At 47.2% G+C, this 24,785-nt stretch overlaps 1 protein-coding gene across 2 annotated transcripts in view; it reads left to right on the top strand.

Annotated features, from left to right (window-relative positions):
- cwc22 (CWC22 spliceosome associated protein homolog) overlaps positions 1-24,785 on the top strand; it is a 149,315-nt gene that overhangs the window by 47,474 nt on the left and 77,056 nt on the right. For both annotated transcript variants that reach the window (XM_072477461.1, XM_072477472.1), the window contains 5 exons: positions 506-622; positions 2,488-2,724; positions 23,465-23,593; positions 24,218-24,386; positions 24,522-24,575. In XM_072477461.1, coding sequence (XP_072333562.1) covers positions 506-622; positions 2,488-2,724; positions 23,465-23,593; positions 24,218-24,386; positions 24,522-24,575 — 706 coding nt within the window. The remainder of the gene's footprint in view (positions 1-505; positions 623-2,487; positions 2,725-23,464; positions 23,594-24,217; positions 24,387-24,521; positions 24,576-24,785) is intronic.

Genomic DNA, 24,785 nt, shown 5'->3' with positions numbered 1-24,785 from the left:
AAAACCATGCTGACTATCCTTGATTAATCCTTGCCTCTCCAAGTGGAAATTAATTCTGTCCCACAGAATCTTTCCAATAATTTCCCAACCACTGATGCCAGTCAAATAGGATGACTGTTATCTTTAATTCTATTCATTCAATTCATTCAAACAACATTAAATCCCAGAAGAGATGAGGACCCTGAAAATTGCAGCAAGAGCTAAAATAGGTCAGTAAAAGTGTCAGTAAAATGTGCAATGTTAACATTTCTGTCTCACCACTACCCTAAAATAAATGAACAACTTTTTCAGTCCAAGACTGCAAGGTTTTGAAAAAGGGTAAAGCTTTAGGGATTGGTGTTAAGAGACTGGGGATGAGACTTTTTGAGGTATTGGTGGTCACTTGAGGTATTGGTGGTCACTTCAAGTGACTTGGATCACTTGTTCAAGTCTAGGTTGCTCTTCCACAGACCATTAGAAAAAGTGGCTTTTGAAAATGTAACCTTTTCGTATTTTTCCCCTCTAGACGTAAAGGTCTGAACAAGTCGCGGTCAAGATCGCCAAGGGATTATCCTGACAGGAATGCGTGTGACAGAGGACCATCCAGTAATGGCAGATATAATGATAGAAATTTGCACCCGAGGTATTTTTTTCAGTTTTGAAACGCACAGCCGACGAACGATGTCAATAGTTGAGATAATCATTCGAACATAAAGCTAGAAGTAACAATGGGCAGCCAGCCTATATAGTATTTAGTTATTTTATATAGTGTGTACATAGCCATAGAGCCAAGCAATAGCATCCTCGGAGGCTAGATCCAGGTCTTCAAGCCTGCCTTCAAGTGTAGTAAACGGCCAGCTCTTGACTAGGTGAGTCATCATTTGCATTGTGCCTCAGCTGCAACCTGGATGTTGCTTGGCTGCACAGAGGCTTTGGCCAGTCTAGAAATGGTTTAACAGGGCTCACTGTTGTCGTGGGAGATCCAAGCCGGGTGATCAAACAGTAGGGTCTGTGATGAGAGTTCTCTGGTGGATGTTTTCTCCTGCCATAGCACTTCAGCTGTTACTCCTCGATGTGGTAAGTTTATCAATAGAATGGCATGAGAGATAGCGTGCTGCTCGTTGGTTGAGGAGGACATTCAGTAAGGATAGGCTTGAGTTTGTGAAGACTTTCTCAAGTAGCTTAACTTGTTGTAATTTCCCTCCTGATGTGGATAGAGGGGACAGTTTGCTCAGGGCTGGGAGCCCAGGAAGTTGAGTTTGTCAGAGCTGATGCGCATTGAGTTGCACGTTGATAAGTTTGGTGTTGGATGATTGGTACCATACTGGGGCACAGTAATCTGCAGTTGAGTACGTAATGACAAAAAGGCCCTTAGGGTCTTGGCCTTTGACCCATGAGGTACTGGCCAGTTTAGTGAGGAGGTTGTTGCGTGTTTTAATTTTTATTGCACTCTTGATACCGTGCTGTATGAGTTCTGTCAGGGTGATGCCTGGATTAACAGGTTGGGGATTGTGCTCCAGTTTCTGGTCATTTTTATTCAGGTATCGTGAAGGCGGAATGTACTGGAGAAAGTTTTACCGATGCTTGGTTGTCTTGCACCATGTCTTGCATTAGGTGGCTAGTTTTGCAGTGTGGTTCTTTAATGTGTCTTCCAATTCTGAAAGTCTGAGCCTCTATGCCACAGCAGATGTCATCTGCATAGATAAACCTCCAGGACTGTTTGTGGATGGGTCCTTGGTGTGCAGGTTTTACAGGGTTGGGGACCAAGGCACACCATATAGTGAGGCTCCTACAGTCAGTGGCAATCCACACAATTTAGATGGAGAGAGTCCAGAAATGTCAGTGCCCTCAGAATAATTTTTACACAGTGCTGTCTGTTACTCCAAAACAATTGCAAAACTGTAGGTTTATCCAACGTTCAAGTATAGCTGGCTTTTCTGCAAATCTATCTCCCCTTCAATGTCTTGGCCTAGCAACAAGGGACTAATGGATTTTGCAGCAGATGTGATCACCACAATACATTTTTCCAGCTGTATTGGCCATATTTTCACTGCTTGGTAAAGGCTCTTCTGAATTAAATCTTTGTTGGTATTATCCACCAGTTCCGAATTCGCAGCACAGATCAAAAGAGCCAGAGGCAAGGTGAACATTTCTTTCATGTAATATGTTAGTGTGACCTGAAATGCACTTCCTGAAGAATGGTTGAAGCAGATCCCAAAGTACTTTAAAAGGCAATTGGGTATATATTTGTGAGGGAATAAATTGCAGTGCTGTGTAGAGGAGTGAAACTAATTGAAAGAGAAGAGCAGGCATGATGGCCCGAATGGCTTCCTTTGTGATGAGATTCCATGGCAGGTGCAACAGATATTTTCATAGCTTTCATAATAAGCTTTGTCATAATGTATATTGGAAAAGTTCATACAAATGTGATGGGAATTAAGATTTTTCATATAAATCTATTATAAATCTTTTAAGGACTTTCACTAGAATAATTGCTTCTTATTTTAGAGATAGAGGCAAAGGGAAAAAAATGAACACCGATTGTGAATCAGATCACAGAAAAAGACCAAAATCGCCATCACCTATAACAAGAAATGAAGAAGAAACTGCCATTCAGAGCTCTTCTGAACCACCAATGAAAAAGAAAAAGGCAGAGTTGGATCCTATATTAACACGGACAGGTGGCGCATACATTCCTCCCGCCCGACTAAGAATGATGCAAGATCAAATTGCTGACAAAAGCAGGCAAGTGGAAAATGAAGTTAAGATCTGTGTTTTCAATTTGCTAAAATTTTTAGATATAAAGTTCTTACAGAACTTACAGGGTTTAAAATCAATCCTGAATATCTAATAAGCATGACTGCACTGGAGTTGTGTTTCCATTTGGCCACTGCATTTGTTGACACAGTTAGTGCTGACCTCATCTACCTATGTTGATAGCATACTTCAGCAATCTTCTGCCCCTTGCTGTGTGCCATTTCTATTCCTTCCACACTCTCCGAAATTGCGAAAGTAGTAATTTGTGTGAAATATGGAGATGGCTTTGTGCTCTTGTCTCATTCTCATTGGATACTGGTTTGGAACAGGTTCAAGAGGTTTCCTCCTGTTTATTAGATATTCAGGATTGATTTTAAACCCTGGTTGCAATAATTTTGAGCAGTCTTGTTTCAGAATATGGATGCTTCAAGCCTTGAATAACCTGATGGCGTTTAAATATAATTGGCATATAACTTCATTTGGGAACAAAAGTAAATCTGTTTTATAAATATGGATTATTTTGGATTTTTGTCATTAATTCTAAATAATAAGATTTTACTTCCTCTTGTAACTTGAAGTATTGCATTGAAACACGCTTGGTGCTGGTGTATGACCCTTGCCCTCAATTATCTTTTCCTAGCCAACAGTTGGGGAAATAACTGATTAATCAGTAGTGAACCTACTGTCTCTCTCTCTGCCTCTGCACCACATTAAAAAATGTCCATTGACCTACAAATAATATCTCCCCATTTCAGAGTATTGTATTAATATTGGGCCAAATAGAAACCAGTGTTATTGTTATGAAGTTTCCGTCTCCAAATTTATATTTATGTTCCACCACAGCTTTTTCCCAAAGGGAGATCTCATATCCTACCTATCCCATCATGCTTTCAGCTTGTTTTCCTTTCATTTCAGCCCTCAATACTGAACAACTCAGATTAATTATTAATAATCTTTATTGTCACAAGTAGGCTTACATTAACACTGCAATGAAGTTACTCTGGAAAGCCCCGAGTCGCCACATTACGGCACCTGTTCGGGTACATAGAGGGAGAATTCAGAGTGTCCAATTCACCTAACAGCACGTCTTTCGGGACTTGTGGGAAGAAACCGGAGGAAAGCCACGCAGACACACCGAGAACGTGCAGACTCTGCACCGATAGTGCCCCAAGCCGAGAATTGAACCTGGGACCCTAGCGCTGTGAATGAACAATGCTAACCAATGTGCTACCATGCTGCCCAATGAGGAAGTTGCCTTCCTCATCAAAATCTTAGATCTTATTCTCCAATTATAGTATTTTCCAATAAATCTTTCTGGGTGACATCAATTTTTACCTGAATCCATTCTTTCCGGCAGTTGCTAGCTTCCTTGCCTGTGTCAACCTTAAATCCTTGACAATGTCATAACTCGAGGCTTTAAATCTCAACCACCAAAAGGACTTAATAATAATAATCGCTTATTGTCTGTAAAGTTACTGTGAAAAGCCCCTAGTCGCCACATCCTGGCACCTGTTCGGGGAGGCCGGTACGGGAATTGAACCCGCGCTGCTGCCTTGTTCTGCATTACAAGCCAGCTGTTTAGCCCACTGTGCTAAACCAACCCCAGGATTTGCACTGAATGGTTATCCTCAATTCCTTTCTGTTAAATGTACTGCTACCTGCTGTACATTATTTTCAGAGGAAGAGAGTGGAACAATTTCACAATCCTGCGTATTGACCTCCAACTACCTTTGGTTACACTAGTGCCCTTCTGTTAAGTCCTCATTCCCTACGTGCTGCAATGTTTTCTCCAACTCCTTCCCTGCAGTCCTCATCAAATGTAGCACACTCCTGGAACGCAGCTCCTTGATATTCACTGAACTTGCATTCAGCCGTATGCTTGCTGACTTCATCAGTATTTCTTTACACAGCACTGTCTCCACCTTTTTGCAGCCCATAAAGCCAAAGTCCCCATTGCTCTTACCAGCCATTACTGAATCACTATCTTTTTAATCTTGAAATGTGTTTTTGCTGTGTAATTCAAGTCCTATCTCTCCCAGAATTACTGTATTAAAACACTCCATGGCTCACACCTAACCCACAGCACGGAAACTGCCTTGATAAAAGCAATAAACAGCATCCTATCCAACTGGGACCCATGATGCACTGTGTTCACTTATCCTTCGATATTTTGATACTTCGGACCAATACATTTACACCTAATCTACACTGCAGCTCATTACGATAAAACTAATTTATGACCAGCTGTAATTGTCCAGTAGTTTCTGTTTTTGTTTTGATTTTTTCCGTCCATTTATTGCTACCAAATGAGCATCTTCCCTGCAGCTGCCTTTCCCATAAAGTATTCTTGTTTCCTCCTTGGCTTCATCCTTAATCCCTTCTTTTTGCTAATTTTTACCCTTCCATAACACTGTCTGAAAAGTGGAAGTGAGCTTTCATGAGCACATAATCCCAGATTCACCTGAAGGTGTAAGAACCTTAGACGTTGGTTATTTCTTACTTCGCCATTGGCAGATGTCACTTCGTCTTTGTCTTCTGGAAGTTACCAGCTCTTTTCCTTTCAAAACACGACACTCATTAAACCTTGTACAATACTCATAATACTCCCGTCCTGTATGCCCCATTTTATATTTACAAAAGAAACACTCCCTCCGCTGATAATTACCAGCTCTTGAAGAAGATGAAGACCAGCCTCCACTTTGAGTAGAGCCCCTTCTCCCACCCCCGATGGCAAACTTAATCTTCTTATGCAGAAATTCCAACAGGTTACCCACCCATGCTGTCGCCCTTGGCGGCTCTGGAGTCCTGTTGCTAACTTTGGTTGGCTCTTAATTCGTTGCCCGTTGGGTCTTTACTGAATTTGCTCTATTTCTATAACCTTTGCTCTAGAGTCGCCAGGTATCTTTATGATACCGCCACGAGGTTCAAGTTCAAGTACTGATCAATAACTCAACACACCAATTAGTAAGATTCAAATCAAAACACATTTATTATACACAGTCAATCACTACTCGTGCATAAACTCTACTTTCTAGACTATTCGCTATCACTAAAAGGCCTATACTTAGCTTCGGAACTGGCCCACCAGGTCAGGGGAACAAATGGCCTTTCGTTCGATCTGAGTCTGCAGGATTCAAAAGCTGGTATGGATTGGTAGCTAGGAGCGCCTATCTCGTAGCGTGCGTTGACTGGAGACTTACTTGGTTGATGCGGCAGCTTGGGCAGTTCACTCTCAAGGGTTGATTCGAGTTGTTGAGTGACCCTGCCAAGAAGAACGATTTGAGCTTGGGGGGACTCTACTTTATAGTCCCCAGGGGCTTCACCCCCCTTCGGGATGGACGCCGTATCTGGTTCCACGTGATTGGACTACGTTCCGAAAACTTGGATCGATTTCTCCAATACTGGAGTCGTTCCCTGATCGGTGGGCGGTCCCTCGGTGTCCGTTGGCCTTCCTTTGTCTTGGCTCCTGCTGGCTTGGCCTTATTCACCTTAAATGTTTCGATTGTTCCTGGGGATCGCTCATTAGTATGCAGATGGCTGTGAGTTTCAGTGCTGTCTGGGCTTTTGCAAGTTCTAATACACAGGATTTTTGCACTTGCTAGTTTTTGCCTGTGTTGGCTGAATTTCCCTGTAGTCTTTGCGGATCTCCATTTTAAGTCGGGAAGTGGCCAACCCAGGTGGCTACAGTCCCCCACCCTAGCAAAAATCCTCTTCCATGCTATCAGGGTGGCAAAGGCCAACACATCAGTCTCTCTCCCTTCCTGCATTCCCAAATATTGCTACGCATGAGCTCGGTGCCACCTTCACCCTAAAAAGCTCTGACATTGTCCAGAAAAGGACTCCCAAAATCCTGCCAATTTTGGGCAGGACCAGAACATGTGCATGTGGTTCACTGGTCCCCTTAAACACCGCTCACATCTATCCTCCAATTCTGGAAAAAAGCGTTCATGCACTACCATAAATTGAATCAGGCTCAATCTCGCATACGAGAAGGTAGAGTTTTTCCTATTTACATCCTTGCTCAACACTTATCACCTTCAACGCAGACCTCTCCCTCTTCATCAACTGCCCATAGATATCGGAGATCTTGCCCATCCCTATCTCATCTTCATCTTTTCCAGCAACAAAGGGGGTGGCAACCACGGAAACGTGGCCAGCTCCTTCCTCACAATGTTCCTAACCTGTAAGTACTGAAACCCATTTCCGCTCAGAAGCTGAAACTTTTCTACCAGTTCTTTCTGTCCTGCAAATCTACCTTCCACAAATAAATCCCTAAACGTTTCTATCCCCTCCCATTCCCAAACCCTGTATGTCGAATCCAACCCCGCTGGAATAAATCTATCGTTTCTACATATCGGTGCCCACAGCGAAATTCCCTCCAGCTTAAAATGTTGTCTAAAGTGGTTCCAAACTCTTAACAAGGCTACAACTACCGGAATTGTAGAGTACTTGTCGGTGAGAATGGAAGTGGAGCCATTACCTGTGCCCACAGACTCTACCCTATACAGGAAGCTTCATCTATATGCCCCCAAACGACCCTCCCTCCACGACCCATTTCCAAACCGTCTCAATATTTGCCATCCAATAATAGTTCCATCAAATTCGGCAACGCCAACCCCCTTGATTGCCTGTTCCGATGCAAAATGGCTCTCCGGATCAGAGGCAGCTTGCATGCCCACATGCAGGACAAAATCATCCTATTAACCTTCCCAAAAAAGGATTTAGGTTGGAAAATCGGGAGTGTCTGGGAAATAAATAAGAACTTCAGAAGGATCGATATTTTCACAGTTCGTAATCCGCCCTGCCAACGATAATGGGAGAACATCTCACCTCTTTAATCAGTCTTCACCCCTTCTGCCAGGTTGGCCAAATTCAACCTTTGTGCAGCAAAGCCCAGTTACAAGCCCACCCGTATTCTAAGACACCTGAAACTCAACCCAACCAGCCGCAGCTGCAACTTCTCCAAGCCCCTTCCTTGTCCCTGGGGGCTCACCAGGAACACCTCACTCTTGCCCACGTTAAATCTGAACCTCGAAAATGAGCCAAACTTACTCAACACCTCCATGACCCCACTCCTACTGGAAATCGGGTCTGTCATGTATAACAAGTCGTTTGCATATAAGGACAGTCTGTGCTCCATACCACCCTCTCTATACCCCTCCACTCTGTCAATGATCTTCGCCCAGTCACCAGCAGGTCAATTACCAACACAAAGGGTAACCAAGAAAGTGGATATCCTACCTGGTACCCCTATGCAAACGAAACCTATTGTGTTAGTGCGAACACTAGCCGTGGGAGCCCTTTCCAACAGCCTAATCCAGGCAATGAACCCGGGTCCAAATCCAAGCTGCCCCGACATCTAGTCATAGAAGTTTACAGCATGAAAATAGGCCCTTCAGTGCAACTTGTCCATGCAGCCCAGCTTTTACCACTAAGCTAGTCCAAATTGCCCACATTTGGCCCATATCCCTCTCTTCCCAGCTTTCCCATATAACTGTCCAAATGCTTTTTGAAAGACAATATTGTACCCGCCTCTACTACTGTCTCTGGCAACTCGTTCCAGACACTCACCACCCTCTGTGTGAACAAATTTCCCCTCTGGACCCTTTTGTATCTCTCCACTCTTGCCTTAAACCTATGCCCTCTAGTTTTAGACTCTCGTACCTTTGAGACAAAATGTTGACTATCTACGTTATCTATGCCCCTCATTATTTTATAGACCTCTATAAGATCACCCCTAATCCTCCTATGCTCCAGGGGAAAAAAAGGTCTCAGTCTATCCAGCCTCTCCTTATAACTTGAGCCATCAAGTCCCAGTAGCAACCTAGTAAATCTTTTCTGCATCCTTTCTAGTTTAATAATATAATTTCTATAATAGGGTGACCAGAGCTGTACACAGTATTCCAAGTGTGGCCTTATTAATATCTTGTACAACTTCAGCAAGACGTCCCAAGCATGCCGAATATCTTCTATACCAACTTGTCCACCTCTGACTCCACTTTCAAGGAGCTATGAAACTGTACTCCTAGATCTCTTTGTTCTATAACTCGCCCAAAATCTCTACCGTTAACTGAGTAGGTCTGCCCCGATTCAATCTACCAAAATGCATCACCTCACGTTTATCCAAATTAAACTCCATCTGCCATTCATCGACCTACTGGCCCAATTGATCAAGATCCCATTGCAATCCTAGATAACCTCCTTCACTGTCTACTATACCACCAATCTTGGTGTCATCTGTAAACTTACTACCCATGCCTCCTAAATTCTCATCCAAATCATTAATATAATTAACAGTGGACCAGCACTAATCCCTGAGGCACAAACCTCCAGTTTGAAAAACAACCCTCTACAACCACTCTTTGTCTTCTGTAGTCAAGCCAAGTTTGTATCCAATTGACTACCTCACCTTGGATCCCATGAGATTTAACCTTATGCAACAACCTACCATGCGGTACCTTGACAAAGGCCTTGCTAAAGTCCATGTTGACAACTTCGACTGCACTGCCCTCATCTACCTTCTTGGTTACCCCTTCAAAAAACTCAATCAAATTCGTGAGACGTGATTTTCTACTCTCAAAGGTACTCCGATTAAACCCGGTCGTACACTCTCTCCGCGTCCATGGAAATTGTTACCTCCAAATGGGGCAGCATCACAACATTCAATAACCTCATTGGCCGACAGTTGTCAGCCTTTCACAAACTCCTTCTGATCCTCCGCTATCACCCCGGTGAACAATCCTCCCAAGTGCATTGCCAGCATCTTAGCCAGTAACTTCGCATTAGCAGTTAATAGTGTTATTCCTCTGGATCCTTGTTCTTCAAGTTTCTGGGAGGTAGCTCCCCCTGGGCTAACAAGTCATTGAACATTTCAATTAGATGAGGGGCCAACTCCGTCGCAAATTTTTTATAAATCCGCTAGGAATCCGTCCAGGCCAGCAGCCTTCCCAGACTGCATGGAACCAATGCACCTCAACCCCTCCTCCACCATGGGAAACCTAAACCATCCAGGAACTATTTCACGTACGAGTCCCTCTCTGGGGCCTCAGACCTGTACAGCCTCTGGTAAAAGGCCTCAATCGCCCCATTCACCATTCTGGGTCAGAGACCACGCTGCCCCCAGGTCCATTATTTGCCCAATCTATCTCTAAGGCACCTGCCATCTCAGCTCGTGTGACAACATAAGAACATAAGAACTAGGAACAGGAGTAGGCCATCTGGCCCCTCGAGCCTGCTCCGCCATTCAATGAGATCATGGCTGATCTTTGTGGACTCAGCTCCACTCTCCGGCCCGTACACCATATCCCCGAATCCCTTTATACTTTAGAAAGGTATCTATCTTTTTCTTAAAAACGTTGAAAGAAGGAGCCTCAACTGCTTCACTGGGCAAGGAATTCCAGAGATTCACAACCCTTTGGGTGAAGAAGTTCCTCCTAAACTCGGTCCTAAATCTACTTCCCCTTATTTTGAGGCTATGCCCCCTAGTTCTGCTTTCCCCGACCAGTGGAAACAACCTGCCCGCATCTCTCCTATCTATTCCCTTCATAATTTTATATGTTTCAATAAGATTCCCCCGCATCCTTCTAAACTCCAATGAGTACAGTCCCAGTCTACTCAACCTCTCGTCATAATCTAATCCCCTCAACTCTGGGAACAACCTAGTGAATCTCCTCTGCACTCCCTCCAGTGCCAATATGTCCTTTCTCAGGTAAGGAGACCAAAACTGAACACAATACTCCAGATGTGGCCTTACCAACACCTTATACAATTGCAGCATAACCTCCCTAGTCTTGAACTCCATCCCTCTAGCAATGAAAGGCAAAACTCGATTAGCCTTCTAAATCACCTGTTGCACCTGCACACTGACTTTTTGCGACTCGTGCACTAGCACACCCAGGTCCCTCTGCACAGCAGCATGTTTTAACATCTTGCCGTTTAAATAATCCATTCTGCTGTTATTCCTCCCAAAATGGATAGCCTCACACTTGGCAACATTGAATTCCATCTGCCAGACCCTAGCCCATTCACCTAACCTATCCAAATCCTTCTGCAGACTTCCGGTATCATCTGCACTTTTTGCTTTACCACTCATCTTAGTGTCGTTTGCAAACTTTGCCACATTGCACTTGGTCCCCAACTCCAAATCATCTATGTAAATTGTGAACAACTGCGGGCCCAACACTAATCCTTGAGGGACCCCACTAGTTACAGGTTGCCAACCAGAGAAACACCCATTTATCCCCACTCTCTGCTTTCTGTTAGTTAACCAAACCTCTACCCATGCTACCACTTTACCCTCAATGCCATGCATCTTTAGTTTATGCAGCAACCTTTTGTTTAGCACCTTGTCAAAAGCGTTCTGGAAATCCAGATATACCACATCCATTGGCTCCCCGTTATCTACTGCACTGGTAACGTCCTCAAAAAATTCTACCACATTAGTCAGACACGACGACCTACCCTTTATTTTTTTTTATTAAAACATTTTTTTTTAAATTCTCCTCCTTTTTCACATTTTCTCCCACATTTACACCCATCAACAATAAACAATAATCAGCAAGATATGTCAATCCCCATAATAACAACGATCCCATCCGCCCACCAACCCCCAAATCTCAACCCGCATGTTTACATAAACAAATGACAAAAAGGAATTAGGGATTACCCGTAGTCACCCTTAATCTACACCGCTCCCCACCCACCACCCCCAACCAATGCCATCCAGCCTCTGAGAGAGTACCGTACATGATACCCCAGAGTTGTACCCCCCCCCGCCCCCCCCAAAGCCTCCAGCTCCTCCCGTCCACTGCCTCTTGTAAAACTCCTCTCAACTTCTGTTCCCTCCCCCCAACTTTCCACCCCGGCTAGACCACTCGGACCCTGTTCTGCCAGGCTCCGATGGCCGCAGCCCCTCCCCCACCTTACTCCCGTTCACTGGCCGGCTTAAACCGGCCAGCGTGGAGGCCCCCGCCCGGGTCCCTTTCCCCCTTGCCCGGCCCTAGGAAAGCCCAAAGATCCCCTTTTAGCACACAAACCCCGCATATCCACCTACACCCCAAAGAGCCCTCATTTCGAGTGACAGTCCCATCCCTTCCCTTGTCCAAATATATACAACATTGGCTCCTTTAGCCTCTACACCCGCGCGCAGTGATACAAAAAAGAAGAAAATACAGTCATGAGGTTACATCGGCACATGGCCATTCCTCAGTTTGTCAGTTCTGCCACAGTCCTTCTGCCTTCGCAAACTCCTCCGCTGCTTCCGCCGTTCCAAAATAAAAGTCCCTGAGCTTGTAAGTCACCCTCAGCTTCGCTGGGTATACAATGCCACACCGCACCTTGCTAATGTACAGTGCCCTCTTCACCCGGTTGAAGGCAGCCCGCCTCCTCGCCAGCTCCACCGTAAAGTCCTGGTATACACGTATACCAGCTCCAGCCCACTGCACCACCCGCTTCTGCTTGGCCCAGCTCATGACCTTCTCCTTCACACTGTACCTACGGAAGCACAGAGTCACTGCCCTTGGCGGCTCACTCGCCTTTGGTACAGGCCTCCACGACCGATGAGCCCGATCAAGTTCATATCGGGAGGGATCCTCCCCCTCCCCCAATAGTTTTGCCAGCATCACTGCAAAATACTCAGTCGGCTTCAGTCCTTCAACTCCTTCGGGCAGCCCCACGATCCTCAAATTCTGTCGCATGGATCTGTTTTCCAGATCTTCCATTTTTCCTCGCAGATCCTTGTTCGTGTCCATCACCTTCCGCATCTCCTTCCCCATCGAGGCAAGTTGATCACCGTGCTGCAATAACGTCTCCTCCACTTCCTTCAGCGCCTCCCCTTGCTCTCGCACCTCCGCCACTGCGCTCGCCACCGCCGTCATCACCGGGGAAACCTCCTCCTCCACCAGAGCACTCAAAACCTCCCTCATCTCCTTCCTCACCGTCACCATGCATTTCGCAATCTGCACCAACTGCTTTTCGAATTCCGCAGCCATCACCGTAGTTATTTCTTCAGCCGTAAGCACTGCGGCCTCCCCTGGTGCTCCAGCCTCCATTTTCTTTGTTGACCACGCGGTGACCTTTCCACTCCCCAGCGGACTTTCAGCCGCTTTTTTCCTGGCTGTTTTTTTTTGGTGTTTTTTGACATCCTTCTTCTCTGTGCGCTGTCTCCCGAATTTGGCCCTAGGACCGGGCGTTACTCCCTGTCAATGCCGTTCCCGAACGGGAGCCCTCCAACGCGCGGCTGCCTCCCGCCCGCCGTCACCGGAAGTTGACCTACCCTTTATGAACCCATGCTGCGTCTCCCCAATGGGACAATTTCCCTCCAGGTGCCCCGCTATTTCCTCCTTAATGATAGATTCCAGCATTTTCCCTACAACCGAAGTTAAGCTTACCGGCCTATAATTACCCGCTTTCTGCCGACCTCCTTTTTTAAACAGTGGTGTCACGTTTGCTACTTTCCAATCCTCTGGGACCACCCCAGAGTCTAGTGAATTTTGTTAAATTATCAGTAGTGCGTTTACAATTTCCCTAGCCATCTCTTTTAACACTCTGGGATGCATCCCATCAGGGCCAGGAGACTTGTCTACCTTTAGCCCCATTAGCTTGCCCAATACTGCCTCCTTAGTGATTACAATCATCTCAAGGTCCACACCTATTATATCTTTATTTCCATCAGTCACTGGCATGTTATTTGTGTCTTCCACTGTGAAGACTGACCCAAAAAAACCTGTTCAGCTCCTCAGCCATTTCCCTGTCTCCTATTATTAAATCTCCCTTCTCATCTTCCAAAGGACCAATATTTACTTTCATAGTCTACCTTACTCTTCTTTATAGCTTTTTTAGTAGCTTTCTGTTGTCCCCTAAAGACTTCCCAGTCCTCTAGTCTCCCACTAATTTTGCCACTTTGTATGTTTTTTCCTTCAATTTGATACTCTCCCTCACCTCCTTAGATATCCACGGTCGATTTTTCCCCTTTCTACCGTCTTTCTTTTTTGCCGGTATGAACCTTTCCTGAACACTGTGAAAGATCGCTCGGAAGGTTCTCCACTGTTCCTCAACTGCTTCACCATGAAGTCTTTGCTCCCAGTCTACCTTAGCTAGTTCTTCTCTCATCCCATTGTAATCGCCTTTGTTTAAGCACAAAACACTAGTGTTTGATTTTACCTTGTCATCCTCCAACTGTATTTTAAATTCCACAATATTGAGGTTGCTCCTTCCAAGAGGATCCCGAACTATGAGATCATTAATCAATCCTGCCTCATTACACAGGACCAGATCTAGGACCGCTTGTTCCCTTGTAGGTTCCATTACATACTGTTCCAGGAAATTATCCCGGACACATTCTATAAACTCCTCCTCAAGGCTGCCTTTACCAACCTGGTTAAACCAATCAACATGCAGATTAAAATCTCCCATGATAACCGCTGTACCATTTCTACATGCATCCGTTATTTCTTTGCTTATTGCCTGCCCTACCATCCTGTTACTATTTGGTGGCCTATAGACTACTCCTATCAGTGACCTTTTCGCCTTACTATTCCTGATTTCCGCCCAAATTGATTCAACCTTGTCCTCCATAGCACCAATATCATCCCTTACTATTGCCCGGATGCCATCCTTAAACAACAAAGCTACACCACCGCCCTTACCGTCCATTATATCCTTTCATATAGTCTGATCCCCTTGGATATTTAACTCCCAGTCGTGACCATCTTTTAACCATGTTTCAGTAATGGCCACTAAATCATAGTCATTCACGATGATTTGTGCCATCAACTCATTCACCTTATTCCGTATACTACGAGCATTCAGGTAAAGTACACTTATGCTGTTTTTTATGTCTTTGTTATGAATCCTAACACCTTGATCAGTAACTTTTCGCAAATTATTTTTCCTCTTACCCTTTCTCCTAATTTTCCTTGTCTTTGAACCCATATCTCTACATAATAACCTGTCACGTAACCTGCTGCCTTGCTCTCCATTAACCATTATACTGTCCATAGCTTTACCCTTCCCTTCCCCCCAACTTGCTAGTTTAAAGTCCTTGTGACCAACCTATTTATCCTATTCGCTAGAACACTGGTCCCAGAATGATTCAGGTGAAGACCGTCCCAATGGTACAGGTCCCTCCTGCCCCAGTACTGATGCCAATGCCCCATGAAATGGAATCCCTCTTTCCCGCACCACTCCTTTAGCCATGTGTTAACTTCTCTAATTTTCTCAACCCTTTGCCAATTGGCACGTGGCTCGGGTAGTAATCCAGAGATTATAACCCTGGAGGACCTGTTCTTTAATTTTAAGCCCTAGTGTTTGATAATCCCCAAACAGGTCCTCTTTCCTAGTCTTACCTGTGTTGTTAGTCCCAACGTGGACCACAACTGGATCCTCCCCCTCCCTCTCCAAAATCCTTTCAAGCCGATCAGAGATGTCCCTCACCCTGGCACCGAGCAGGCAACATGCCATGCGGGACTCACAATCTGGCTTACAAAGGATGCCATCAATCCCCCTAATTATAGAATCCCCTACAACTACCACTTGTCTTTTTGCTCCCCCCTCTTGAATGGCTTCCTGTACCACGGTGCAGTGGTCAGTCAACGCATCCTCCCTAAAGCCCTCTTCCTCATCCACACAGGGAGCAAGTACCTCATACCTGTTGGACAAGGTCAAGGGCTGAGGCTCCTCAACTCCTAAACTCAGGATCCCCCTACCTGCCTCCCTTACAGTCCCACCACTCTGTCCCTGACCACTGACCGAATTAACAGTACTTATTCTACCGGGTGTGACTGCCTCCTGAAACAAAGCGTCCAGGTAATTTTCCCCCCCTACTGGCCTTCTCCCCATGCTCATAAAATGCCCCTTGTACCTGATGCAACTGGCCAACCGTGTTCCTGTCAAAATCAATTCTAACTCCATCTGGAGCTTCTTCCTCTCCAAGAACAACTCCTCTGGGGAGGCCAAATATTGCCGATCCACTGCCAGAATGCTTCACCAACCTCGGTCTCTCCATCCTCCCCACCTTCTCCCTAAAGATAAAGATCCTTTATTGTCACAAGTAGGCTTAGGTTAACACTGCAATGGAGTTACTGTGAAAGCCCCTAGTCACCTTATTCCGGCACTTGTCCGGGTACACAGAGGGAGAATTCAGAATTCTTAGCTGGTACGTGAATTGAACCCACGCAGCTGGCCTTGTTCTGTATTACAAACCAGCTGTCTAGCCCATTGAGCTAAATCAGCCCTATGAGCCTTGATTGAAATTGGACCCCCCCCCCCACTCCCAATTACCGCCTTCAACGCCTCCCAAAATGCAAGGAGAAACTTCCTTGTTCTTATTGAATTCCTCATACATGCCGATAGCTGCACCAATCCTCTCACATTTTTATTTGTGTCACAAGTAGGCTTACATTTACACTGCAATGAAGTTACTGCAAAAATCCCCCAGTCGCCACACTAGATGCCTGTACGCATAGAGTGAGGGAGAATTCACAATGTCTAAGTCACCTAACAAGCACATCTTTTGGGGCTGGTGGAAGGAAACTGGAGCACCCGACATACTCCCTTATCCACCAACAGTGTGACATCTAACCGCCATGGCAGTTGGCGGGTGCACAGATCCACATAGTGCGGCACATGGTCTGATATCTTCAATCGCTGAGAATTCCGAGCCTACCACCCCGGGAAGCAGTGCCTTACCGATAATTTAAAAAGTCAACACCGGAATAAACTCAGTGTACATGTGAGAAAAAGGAAATCTCTTTCAGGTGCCCGAACCCCCTGGATCCCCCGCGATATTGCTCACCAAAAAGGTCACCCTCTTATTAATAAGTACCGTGGCTCCCCTTGTCTTCGTGCAGAGTCCCGAATGGAACACTTGTCCCACCCACCCTTTCCTCAACCTCGTTTGGTCCTTAATCCTCAGTTGAGTCTCCTGCAAAGAAATTACGTCTGCGGACTTCCGGGTGCGGCGATGACCAGCTGAGTCGCACGTTTCGGCAGCTCCCTGTGAAACGGACTTTTGGGCTCTTGATAGGAGCCCCAACGGCAATTTTGACGGCTAAAAACACTGTGCGGTAAACCAGAAGGGAATCCCCCCTGGATACGGATGGAAAAAGGAGGAGAGAGTGGCCAGATTGCAGTGGATCCTTTAGAACAGCGGCAAGGAAGGCAAGCAAAAACCAAGATGGCGTCGGAAGGTGGCAGTTTAACATGGGGCTCTGAACAACAAGAGTTCTTGAAATGCTGTGTGGAAGAGATCAAATAGGAAATGAAGAAAGAGCTGTTGGCCCCGATACTACAGGCGATCGAAGGGCTAAAGGAGGAACAAAAGACCCAGGAGCGGGAGCTTCGGGTCGTGAAGGCAAAGGCAGCCGAGAATGAGGACGATATACAGGGCCTGGTGGTGAAGACGGAGACGCAGGAGGCACATCAGAAACGATGTGTGGAAAGGTTGGAGGCACTGGAAAACAACGCAAGGAGGAACAACCTGAGGATTCTTGGTCTTCCTGAAGGTGTGGAGGGAGCGGACGTCGGGGCATATGTGAGCACGATGCTGCACTCGTTAATGGGAGCGGAGGCCCCGGCGGGTCCGTTGGAGGTGGAGGGAGCATACCGAGTGATGGCGCGAGGACCGAGAGCAGGAGAAATTCCCAGAGCCATAGTGGTGAGATTCCTCCGTTTTAAGGATAGAGAAATGGTCCTTAGATGGGCGAAGAAAACTCGGAGCAGTAAATGGGAGAACGCGGTGATCCGCGTTTATCAAGACTGGAGTGCGGAGGTGGCGAGAAGGAGGGCGAGCTTTAATCGGGCCAAGGCGGTGCTTCATAAAAAGAAGATAAAATTTGGAATGCTGCAACCGGCAAGACTGTGGGTCACATATCGAGGGAGGCACCACTACTTTGAGACGGCGGATGAAGCGTGGACTTTTATTGTGGAAGAAAAACTGGAATGAGCGGGTTATTAAAAAGAACGTTCGAACAAGGTGGTGGGGCGAATGTGGGGGGCAAAGAGGGGTTTTATGTACTAATCCTGCGATGTGGTAACTTTTCTCTCTCCCACAGGTGGTGATGGGGGGAGGAGGGGAGGTGGAGGAGATGGGGCGTTGGCCATTGGGGGCGGGGCCAAGGGAGAAGCGCGGGCTTGGTTCCCGCGCTATGATAATCATGGCGGGAATAGAGAAGCAGGAAGGAGGGGGCGTCGCACGGTGCGAGCCGAGGTCACGGGGGGAAGCCGAGGTCAGCCAGAGTTTGCTGACTTCTGGGAGCAACATGGGGGGAGTAATTACGCTAGCGGGGGATCTAGCGGGGGCGGTGGGAGGGGGGAATTACTGGGTTGCTGCTGCTGGGGAGAGGGGGGAGCTGGTATGGGAGAGGATGGGCGGGGGGGCACCGCCTGGGGGAGATACAGCTGCGTGGGAACTGGGTGAGGAGCTGGAAAAAGGTGATGGCTAATCGACAAGGGGGGGGGGTAGGAAGCCCCCCAACTCGGCTGATCACGTGGAACGTGAGAGGACTGAACGGGCCGATAAAGAGGGCACGGGTACTCGCACACCTTAGGAAACTTAAGGCAGATGTGGTTATGTTACAGGAAACGCACCTGAAACTGATAGACCAGGTTAGGCTACGCAAAGGATGGGTGGGGCAGGTGTTCCATTCGGGGCTAGATGCGAAAAACAGGGGGGTGGCTATATTAGTGGGGAAGCGGGTAATGTTCGAGGCAAAGACTATAGTGGCGGATAACGGGGGCAGATACGTGATGGTGAGTGGCAAACTACAGGGGGAGACGGTGGTTTTGGTAAACGTATATGCCCCGAACTGGGATGATGCCAATTTTATGAGGCGGATGCTAGGACGCATTCCGGACCTAGAGATGGGAAAGCTGATAATGGGGGGAGATTTTAATACGGTGTTGGAACCAGGGCTGGATAGGTCGAAGTCCAGGACTGGAAGGATGCCGGCAGCAGCCAAGGTGCTTAAAGATTTTATGGAGCAGATGGGAGGTGTAGACCCGTGGAGATTTAGCAGACCTAGGAGTAAGGAGTTCTCGTTTTTCTCCTATGTCCACAAAGTCTACTCGCGAATAGACTTTTTTGTGCTGGGTAGGGCATTGATCCCGAAGGTGAGGGGAACGGAGTATACGGCTATAGCCATTTCGGATCACGCTCCACACTGGGTGGACTTGGAGATAGGGGAGGAAACAGGAGGGCGCCCACCCTGGAGAATGGACATGGGACTAATGGCAGATGAGGGGGTGTGTCTAAGGGTGCATTGAAAAGTACTTGGAACTCAATGATAATGGGGAGGTCCAGGTGGGAGTGGTCTGGGAGGCGTTGAAGGCGGTGGTTAGAGGGGAGCTGATATCAATAAGGGCACATAAAGGGAAGCAGGAGAGTAAGGAACGGGAGCGGTTGCTGCAAGAACCTTTGAGGGTGGACAGACAATATGCGGAAGCACCGGAGGAGGGACTGTACAGGGAAAGGCAAAGGCTACATGTAGAATTTGACTTGCTGACTACAGGCACTGCAGAGGCACAATGAAGGAAGGCACAGGGTGTACAGTACGAATATGGGTAGAAGGCGAGCAGGTTGCTGGCACACCAATTGAGGAAAAGGGGAGCAGCGAGGGAAATAGGGGGAGTGAGGGATGAGGAAGGAGAGATGGAGCGGGGAGCGGAGAGAGTGAATGGAGTGTTCAAGACATTTTATAAAAAATTATATGAAGCTCAACCCCCGGATGGGAGGGAGAGAATGATGGGCTTCTTGGATCGGCTGGAATTTCCCAAGGTGGAAGAGCAGGAAAGGGTGGGACTGGGAGCACAGATCGAGGTAGAAGAAGTGGTGAAAGGAATTAGGAGCATGCAGGCGGGAAAGGCCCCGGGACCGGATGGATTCCCAGTCGAATTCTATAGAAAATATGTGGACTTGCTCGCCCCGGTACTGACGAGGACCTTTAATGAGGCAAAGGAAAGGGGACAACTGCCCCCGACTATGTCTGAAGCAACGATATCGCTTCTCTTAAAGAAGGAAAAGGACCCGCTACAATGCGGGTCCTATAGACCTATTTCCCTCCTAAATGTAGATGCCAAGGTCCTGGCCAAGGTAATGGCAATGAGAATAGAGGAATGTGTCCCGGGGGTGGTCCACGAGGACCAAACTGGGTTTGTGAAGGGGAGAACAGCTAAACACGAATATACGGAGGTTGTTAGGGGTAATGATGATGGCCCCACCAGAGGGAGAAACGGAGATAGTAGTGGCGATGGATGCCGAGAAAGCATTTGATAGAGTGGAGTGGGATTATTTGTGGAGGTGTTGAGGAGATTTGGTTTTGGAGAGGGGTATGTTAGATGGGTGCAGCTGTTGTATAGGGCCCCAGTGGCGAGCGTGGTCACGAATGGACGGGGTTCTGCATATTTTCGGCTCCATAGAGGGTCAAGGCAGGGATGCCCTCTGTCCCCATTATTGTTTGCACTGGCGATTGAGCCCCTGGCGATAGCATTTGAGGGGTTCCAAGAAGTGGAGGGGAGTACTTAGGGGAGGAGAAGAGCACCGGGTATCTTTGTATGCGGACGATTTGCTACTATACGTGGCGGACCCGGCGGAGGGGATGCCAGAAATAATGCGGATACTTGGGGAGTTTGGGGATTTTTCAGGGTATAAATTGAACATGGGGAAAAGTGAGTTGTTTGTGGTGCATCCAGGGAGCAGAGTAGAGAAATAAGAGGACCTACCGCTGAGGAAGGTAACAAGGGACTTTAGTTACCTGGGGATCCAGATAGCTAAGAATTGGGGCACATTGCACAGGTTAAATTTAACGCGGTTGGTGGAACAGATGGAGGAGGATTTCAAGAGATGGGATATGGTATCCCTGTCAATGGCAGGGAGGGTGCAGGCGGTTAAGATGGTGGTCCTCCCGAGATTCCTCTTTGTGTTTCAGTGCCTCCCGGTGGTGATCACGAAGGCTTTTTTTAAAAGGGATTGAAAAGAGCATCATGGGTTTTGTGTGGGCCGGGAAGACCCCGAGAGTGGGGGGTGGGGGGTGTGGGGGGGGGGGGAGGGTGGGGTAGGGGGGGGAGGGGGGGGGGGGGGGGAGGGGGGAGGGGGGAGGGGGAGGGGGAGGGGGGGGGGTGGGGGGGGGGAGGGGGGGGGTGTGGGGGGGGGGGGGAGGGGGGGAGGGGGGGGGGGAGGGGGGGGGGTGGGAGGGGGGGGTGGGGGGGGGGGAGGGGGGGGGTGGGGGGGGGGGGGGAGGGGGGGGGGTGGGGGGGGGGGGGGAGGGGGGGGGGGGGGGGGGGGGGGGGAGGGGGGGGGGTGGGGGGGGGGGGGGGGAGGAGGAGTGGGGGGGGGGGGGGGAGGAGGAGTGGGGGGGGGGGGGGGAGTGGGGGGGGGGGGGGGAGGGGGGGGGGTGGGGGAGGGGGAGGGAGGGTGGAGGGGGGAGGGGGGAGGGTGGAGGGGGGGGTGGAGGGGGGAGGGGGGGGGGAGGGGGGGAAGGGGGAGGGAGGGGGGGGAGGGTGGAGGGGGGGAGGGGGAGGGTGGAGGGGGGGGGTGGAGGGGGGGTGGGAGGGGGGGGGAACCAGAAGGACTCTCAGGGTTGTTAATATATACTGTATAGTATGTATAGGTCGTTGCTACAGATAATTATATATTGGACTGTTAAATTATATTTTTGGAGAGTGTTACTTGTGACAAGGCAGTTGCCAATTAGGGCTAGTTTTCATTTTTGTTATTTATTATTTATTCATTTATTTTTTTGTTTATAAAATAGGTCATTGTTATTTGTGTTGTTATAATATTGTGTAAAGGATGCACAATGTACTGTGTTGGGTTGACCGAAAAATAACCAGCCATGGCTTTCATAGAATCCGTACAGTGCAGGAGGCCTTTCGGAGCATTGAGTCTGGCACCGACCCTTAAAAGAGCAGACTACCCATGCCCCACTCCCCCGTTTACCCTGCCCAGGACCTAACCTGCATATCCCATGATACTAAGGGGCAATTTATCATGGCCAATCCCCCTAACCCGCATGTCTTTGGACCATGGGAGGAAGCCAGAGCACCCGAAGCAAACCCACACTTACACGAGGTAAACGTACAAACTCCACACAGAATGTGACTCAAGGACGTCCCTGGCGCTGTGAGGCAGCAGTGCTAAGATCTGTGCCGCCCTACTCGCTTCTGTTAACCAGCATTTCTGCCTGCAGGGTGATCCCCACCTGAAGCAAAACACAAGTTATGTTTGCAAAAAGTCCCACACACTACTCCCCTGCCCAAATCACTTTTAATCGTGTACCCCAAGTCAAACCATCCCCACATCTTCTCCCCCCCCCACGCTTCCCAACATTCCCAACAATTGCTTTAATAAACCCAGAGCCTGTACCCCACATGCAGGGTGGCAGATATTACAAAATTTCTCTCACACACTAGAGTAAAAAACAACTACAAAAGAAAAAACAAGCAAGAACAACCCTAAACACACTGACAAAAATCAGCCATGCAGGTGAACCCACCCAGAATCTTCAAATGTCCCCAGTTCATGTTCGCTTCTCCAGCGTATCGAAGTAATGTTCTCTACCCCCATACATGGCCCACAGGTGAGCCGGGTACATCATACCAAATAGTACCTTACTCCTAAAAAGAGCAGTCTTGACTTTGTTGCCAGCTCCGCTCCCAAGTCCTGGTAGATTCGGACAGCGGACAGTCTGGCCATCCCAGCTGTACTCCTGCGTTTCCTTTGCCCACCTCAGAATCTTTTCCTTGTCCAGGTATCTATGGAACCATACTATGATCGCCCTTGGCGGCTCTACGTCCCTAGGCTTTTTCCTGAACGACCGAAGAGCCCAGTCCAATTCAGGAGGGCGGTCAAAGACCACCAACTGCTCGAACATCTTTGCCACGTATTCCATAGTTCTCGCTCCCTCTTGTAGCCCTACAATCTTCAAATTCTGTCATCTGGAGCAACTTTCCAGGTCATCGGTCTTGGCCTTCAACTTATTTTGCCCCTCCGACATCATCAACATCTCTTTTTGTTTAAATTTAGAGTACCCAATATTTTTTTCCAATTAAGGGGCAATTTAGCGTGGCCAATCCACCTACCCTGCACATCTTTGGGTTGTGTCTACACGGACAGTGACCCAAAGCCGGGATCTAACCAGGACCTCGGCTCCGTGAGGCAGCAGTGCTAACCACTGTGCCACCATGCTGTCCTATCATCATCATCTCTGCCTCAAAAGAGACAATTTGATCCTCATGGTCAACGACCGTCTTCTCCACCTTCTGAATCGGCGCATTCTGCGACTCCAGCCGTTGTGCCACCCTCTCCAAGGCTGCCTGAATTGGTTATGCCACTCTCGCATTTTGTTTTTTAAATTTGGCCGAAAGGAACTCCACCGACTTGTCTGTCGACCACTGAGCGGGCAACAACGTCGCAGATCCCTCCGCCATCTTTTCCCCTCCTGAGCCACGCGTGTCCTCTGAGTCCGGTGAATGTCCCATATAGGACACACTCCTCGTCTGGTAACTCATCAACATCTCATTGGAGGGAGAAATCTTAATTCTTCTATTACACCACTTTTCCACCTGTACCACCCCCGCAAAAAGGGCCAAAAACCAGTCCTCGGGCAGGAGCAGCCTTACGTGCGACCACTCACTTCTTGGCCGCCACCAGAAGTCCCGTGTCCAGCTTTTTTTATAAAGTGCTCTGAGATACCATCCTCAAATAATGCCATGCTTGTTTCTTTTTTTCTAATAGTTTGGCATACCAGCGAATGAGCTGGGAAGCTCTTAAGAAGTCAATTAATGGTCTCATCAACAAAGTGAATGTCTCAAACATAGCTAATATTATTCATGAACTTCTCCAAGAAAATATTGTTCGAGGAAGGTATGTATGTGTGCATTTCATTTTTGTTTGTTTTGCTCAGTTATGGAGGATAGGTTTGAGGTTTTGTGGGTATTAGAAAACAAGAGTAATGTTATTTGGAGTTAGTACAAAGTTTGCCTTGAACCTAAAAATTCAAGTAATGGGTGCTCATTTTTTAAGGAAACATGTTTTAATTGCAGTAAATAAGCAATTTACTTTTGTGCATTTGGCATTGATTGTGATGGCTACAAATGCTAAGAAATGTATTACCACAAAAGCAGATGCTGAAAATCTGAAATAAAATCAGACATTACAGGAAGCACTGGGCCGGTCAGACCACCTGTGGAGAGAGAAACATTAAATGTTCATGTTGATCACCTTCCATCAGATCACATGCTGATCTGACCTGAGTATTTTCTGTTTTAGTACAAGCATCAACTGATTTACTGAAAAGGATTAAAGAACTCAATGAAGACATGGAAAAATTATTTACAGAAGGCCTGAATTAAATAGTATTAGAAGTTGGGAAAGTTGTGAATTGGCTTCATGTTCCAAATATTTCCTCTTTTATGTTCAACAAGTAAATCTGTCAAAATAATTCTGTATTCCTTCTCAATGCATATGTGTGTGTTTTTTTCCATACAGGGGATTGGTTTCTAGATTTGTTATACAAGCACAGACTGCTTCTCCCATATTTACGCATGTTTACTCTGCTCTTGTGGCAATTATAAATTCCAAGTTCCCTCAAATTGGGGAGCTAATTCTCAAGAGATTGATCCTTAATTTTCGTAAAGGTTATCGCAGAAATGATAAGGTGAGCAAATCTTGCTTCTGGTTTCAAATAAAAATAATTTTTTTTGCTGTAACAAAATATAATAAATCTAGTACAAATAGTATTGTTCCTAAATGGTTCACCAAAAAAAAATTTCTTTTCCCCCCCCCCACCCAGCAACTGTGCCTTTCAGCCTGCAAGTTTGTGGGACATCTCGTTAATCAGAATGTTGTAAGTACAGCTATAAATTCCTGTTTCTGCCAGTGTGTACACAAAGATAATTGTCTGTTCAGTTCCATTTGCAGTTCAGATGGCAGCTTGCAAACTAGACCTGTTTGTCTATACTTGCAATTATCTAGAAGCATTTTGGTTTGGAAGGTGGGGCTCAGTTTCTCACTGATTAATGGAAATGCAACTGAATATTTTTATGAGGTTTCATAG

Source organism: Scyliorhinus torazame, chromosome 2 (genome assembly GCF_047496885.1).
Source record: "Scyliorhinus torazame isolate Kashiwa2021f chromosome 2, sScyTor2.1, whole genome shotgun sequence".
Classification (NCBI taxonomy): domain Eukaryota; kingdom Metazoa; phylum Chordata; class Chondrichthyes; order Carcharhiniformes; family Scyliorhinidae; genus Scyliorhinus; species Scyliorhinus torazame.
Note: the sequence above shows the minus strand (reverse complement) of the source record. Positions and strands in the feature narration are given on the sequence as shown.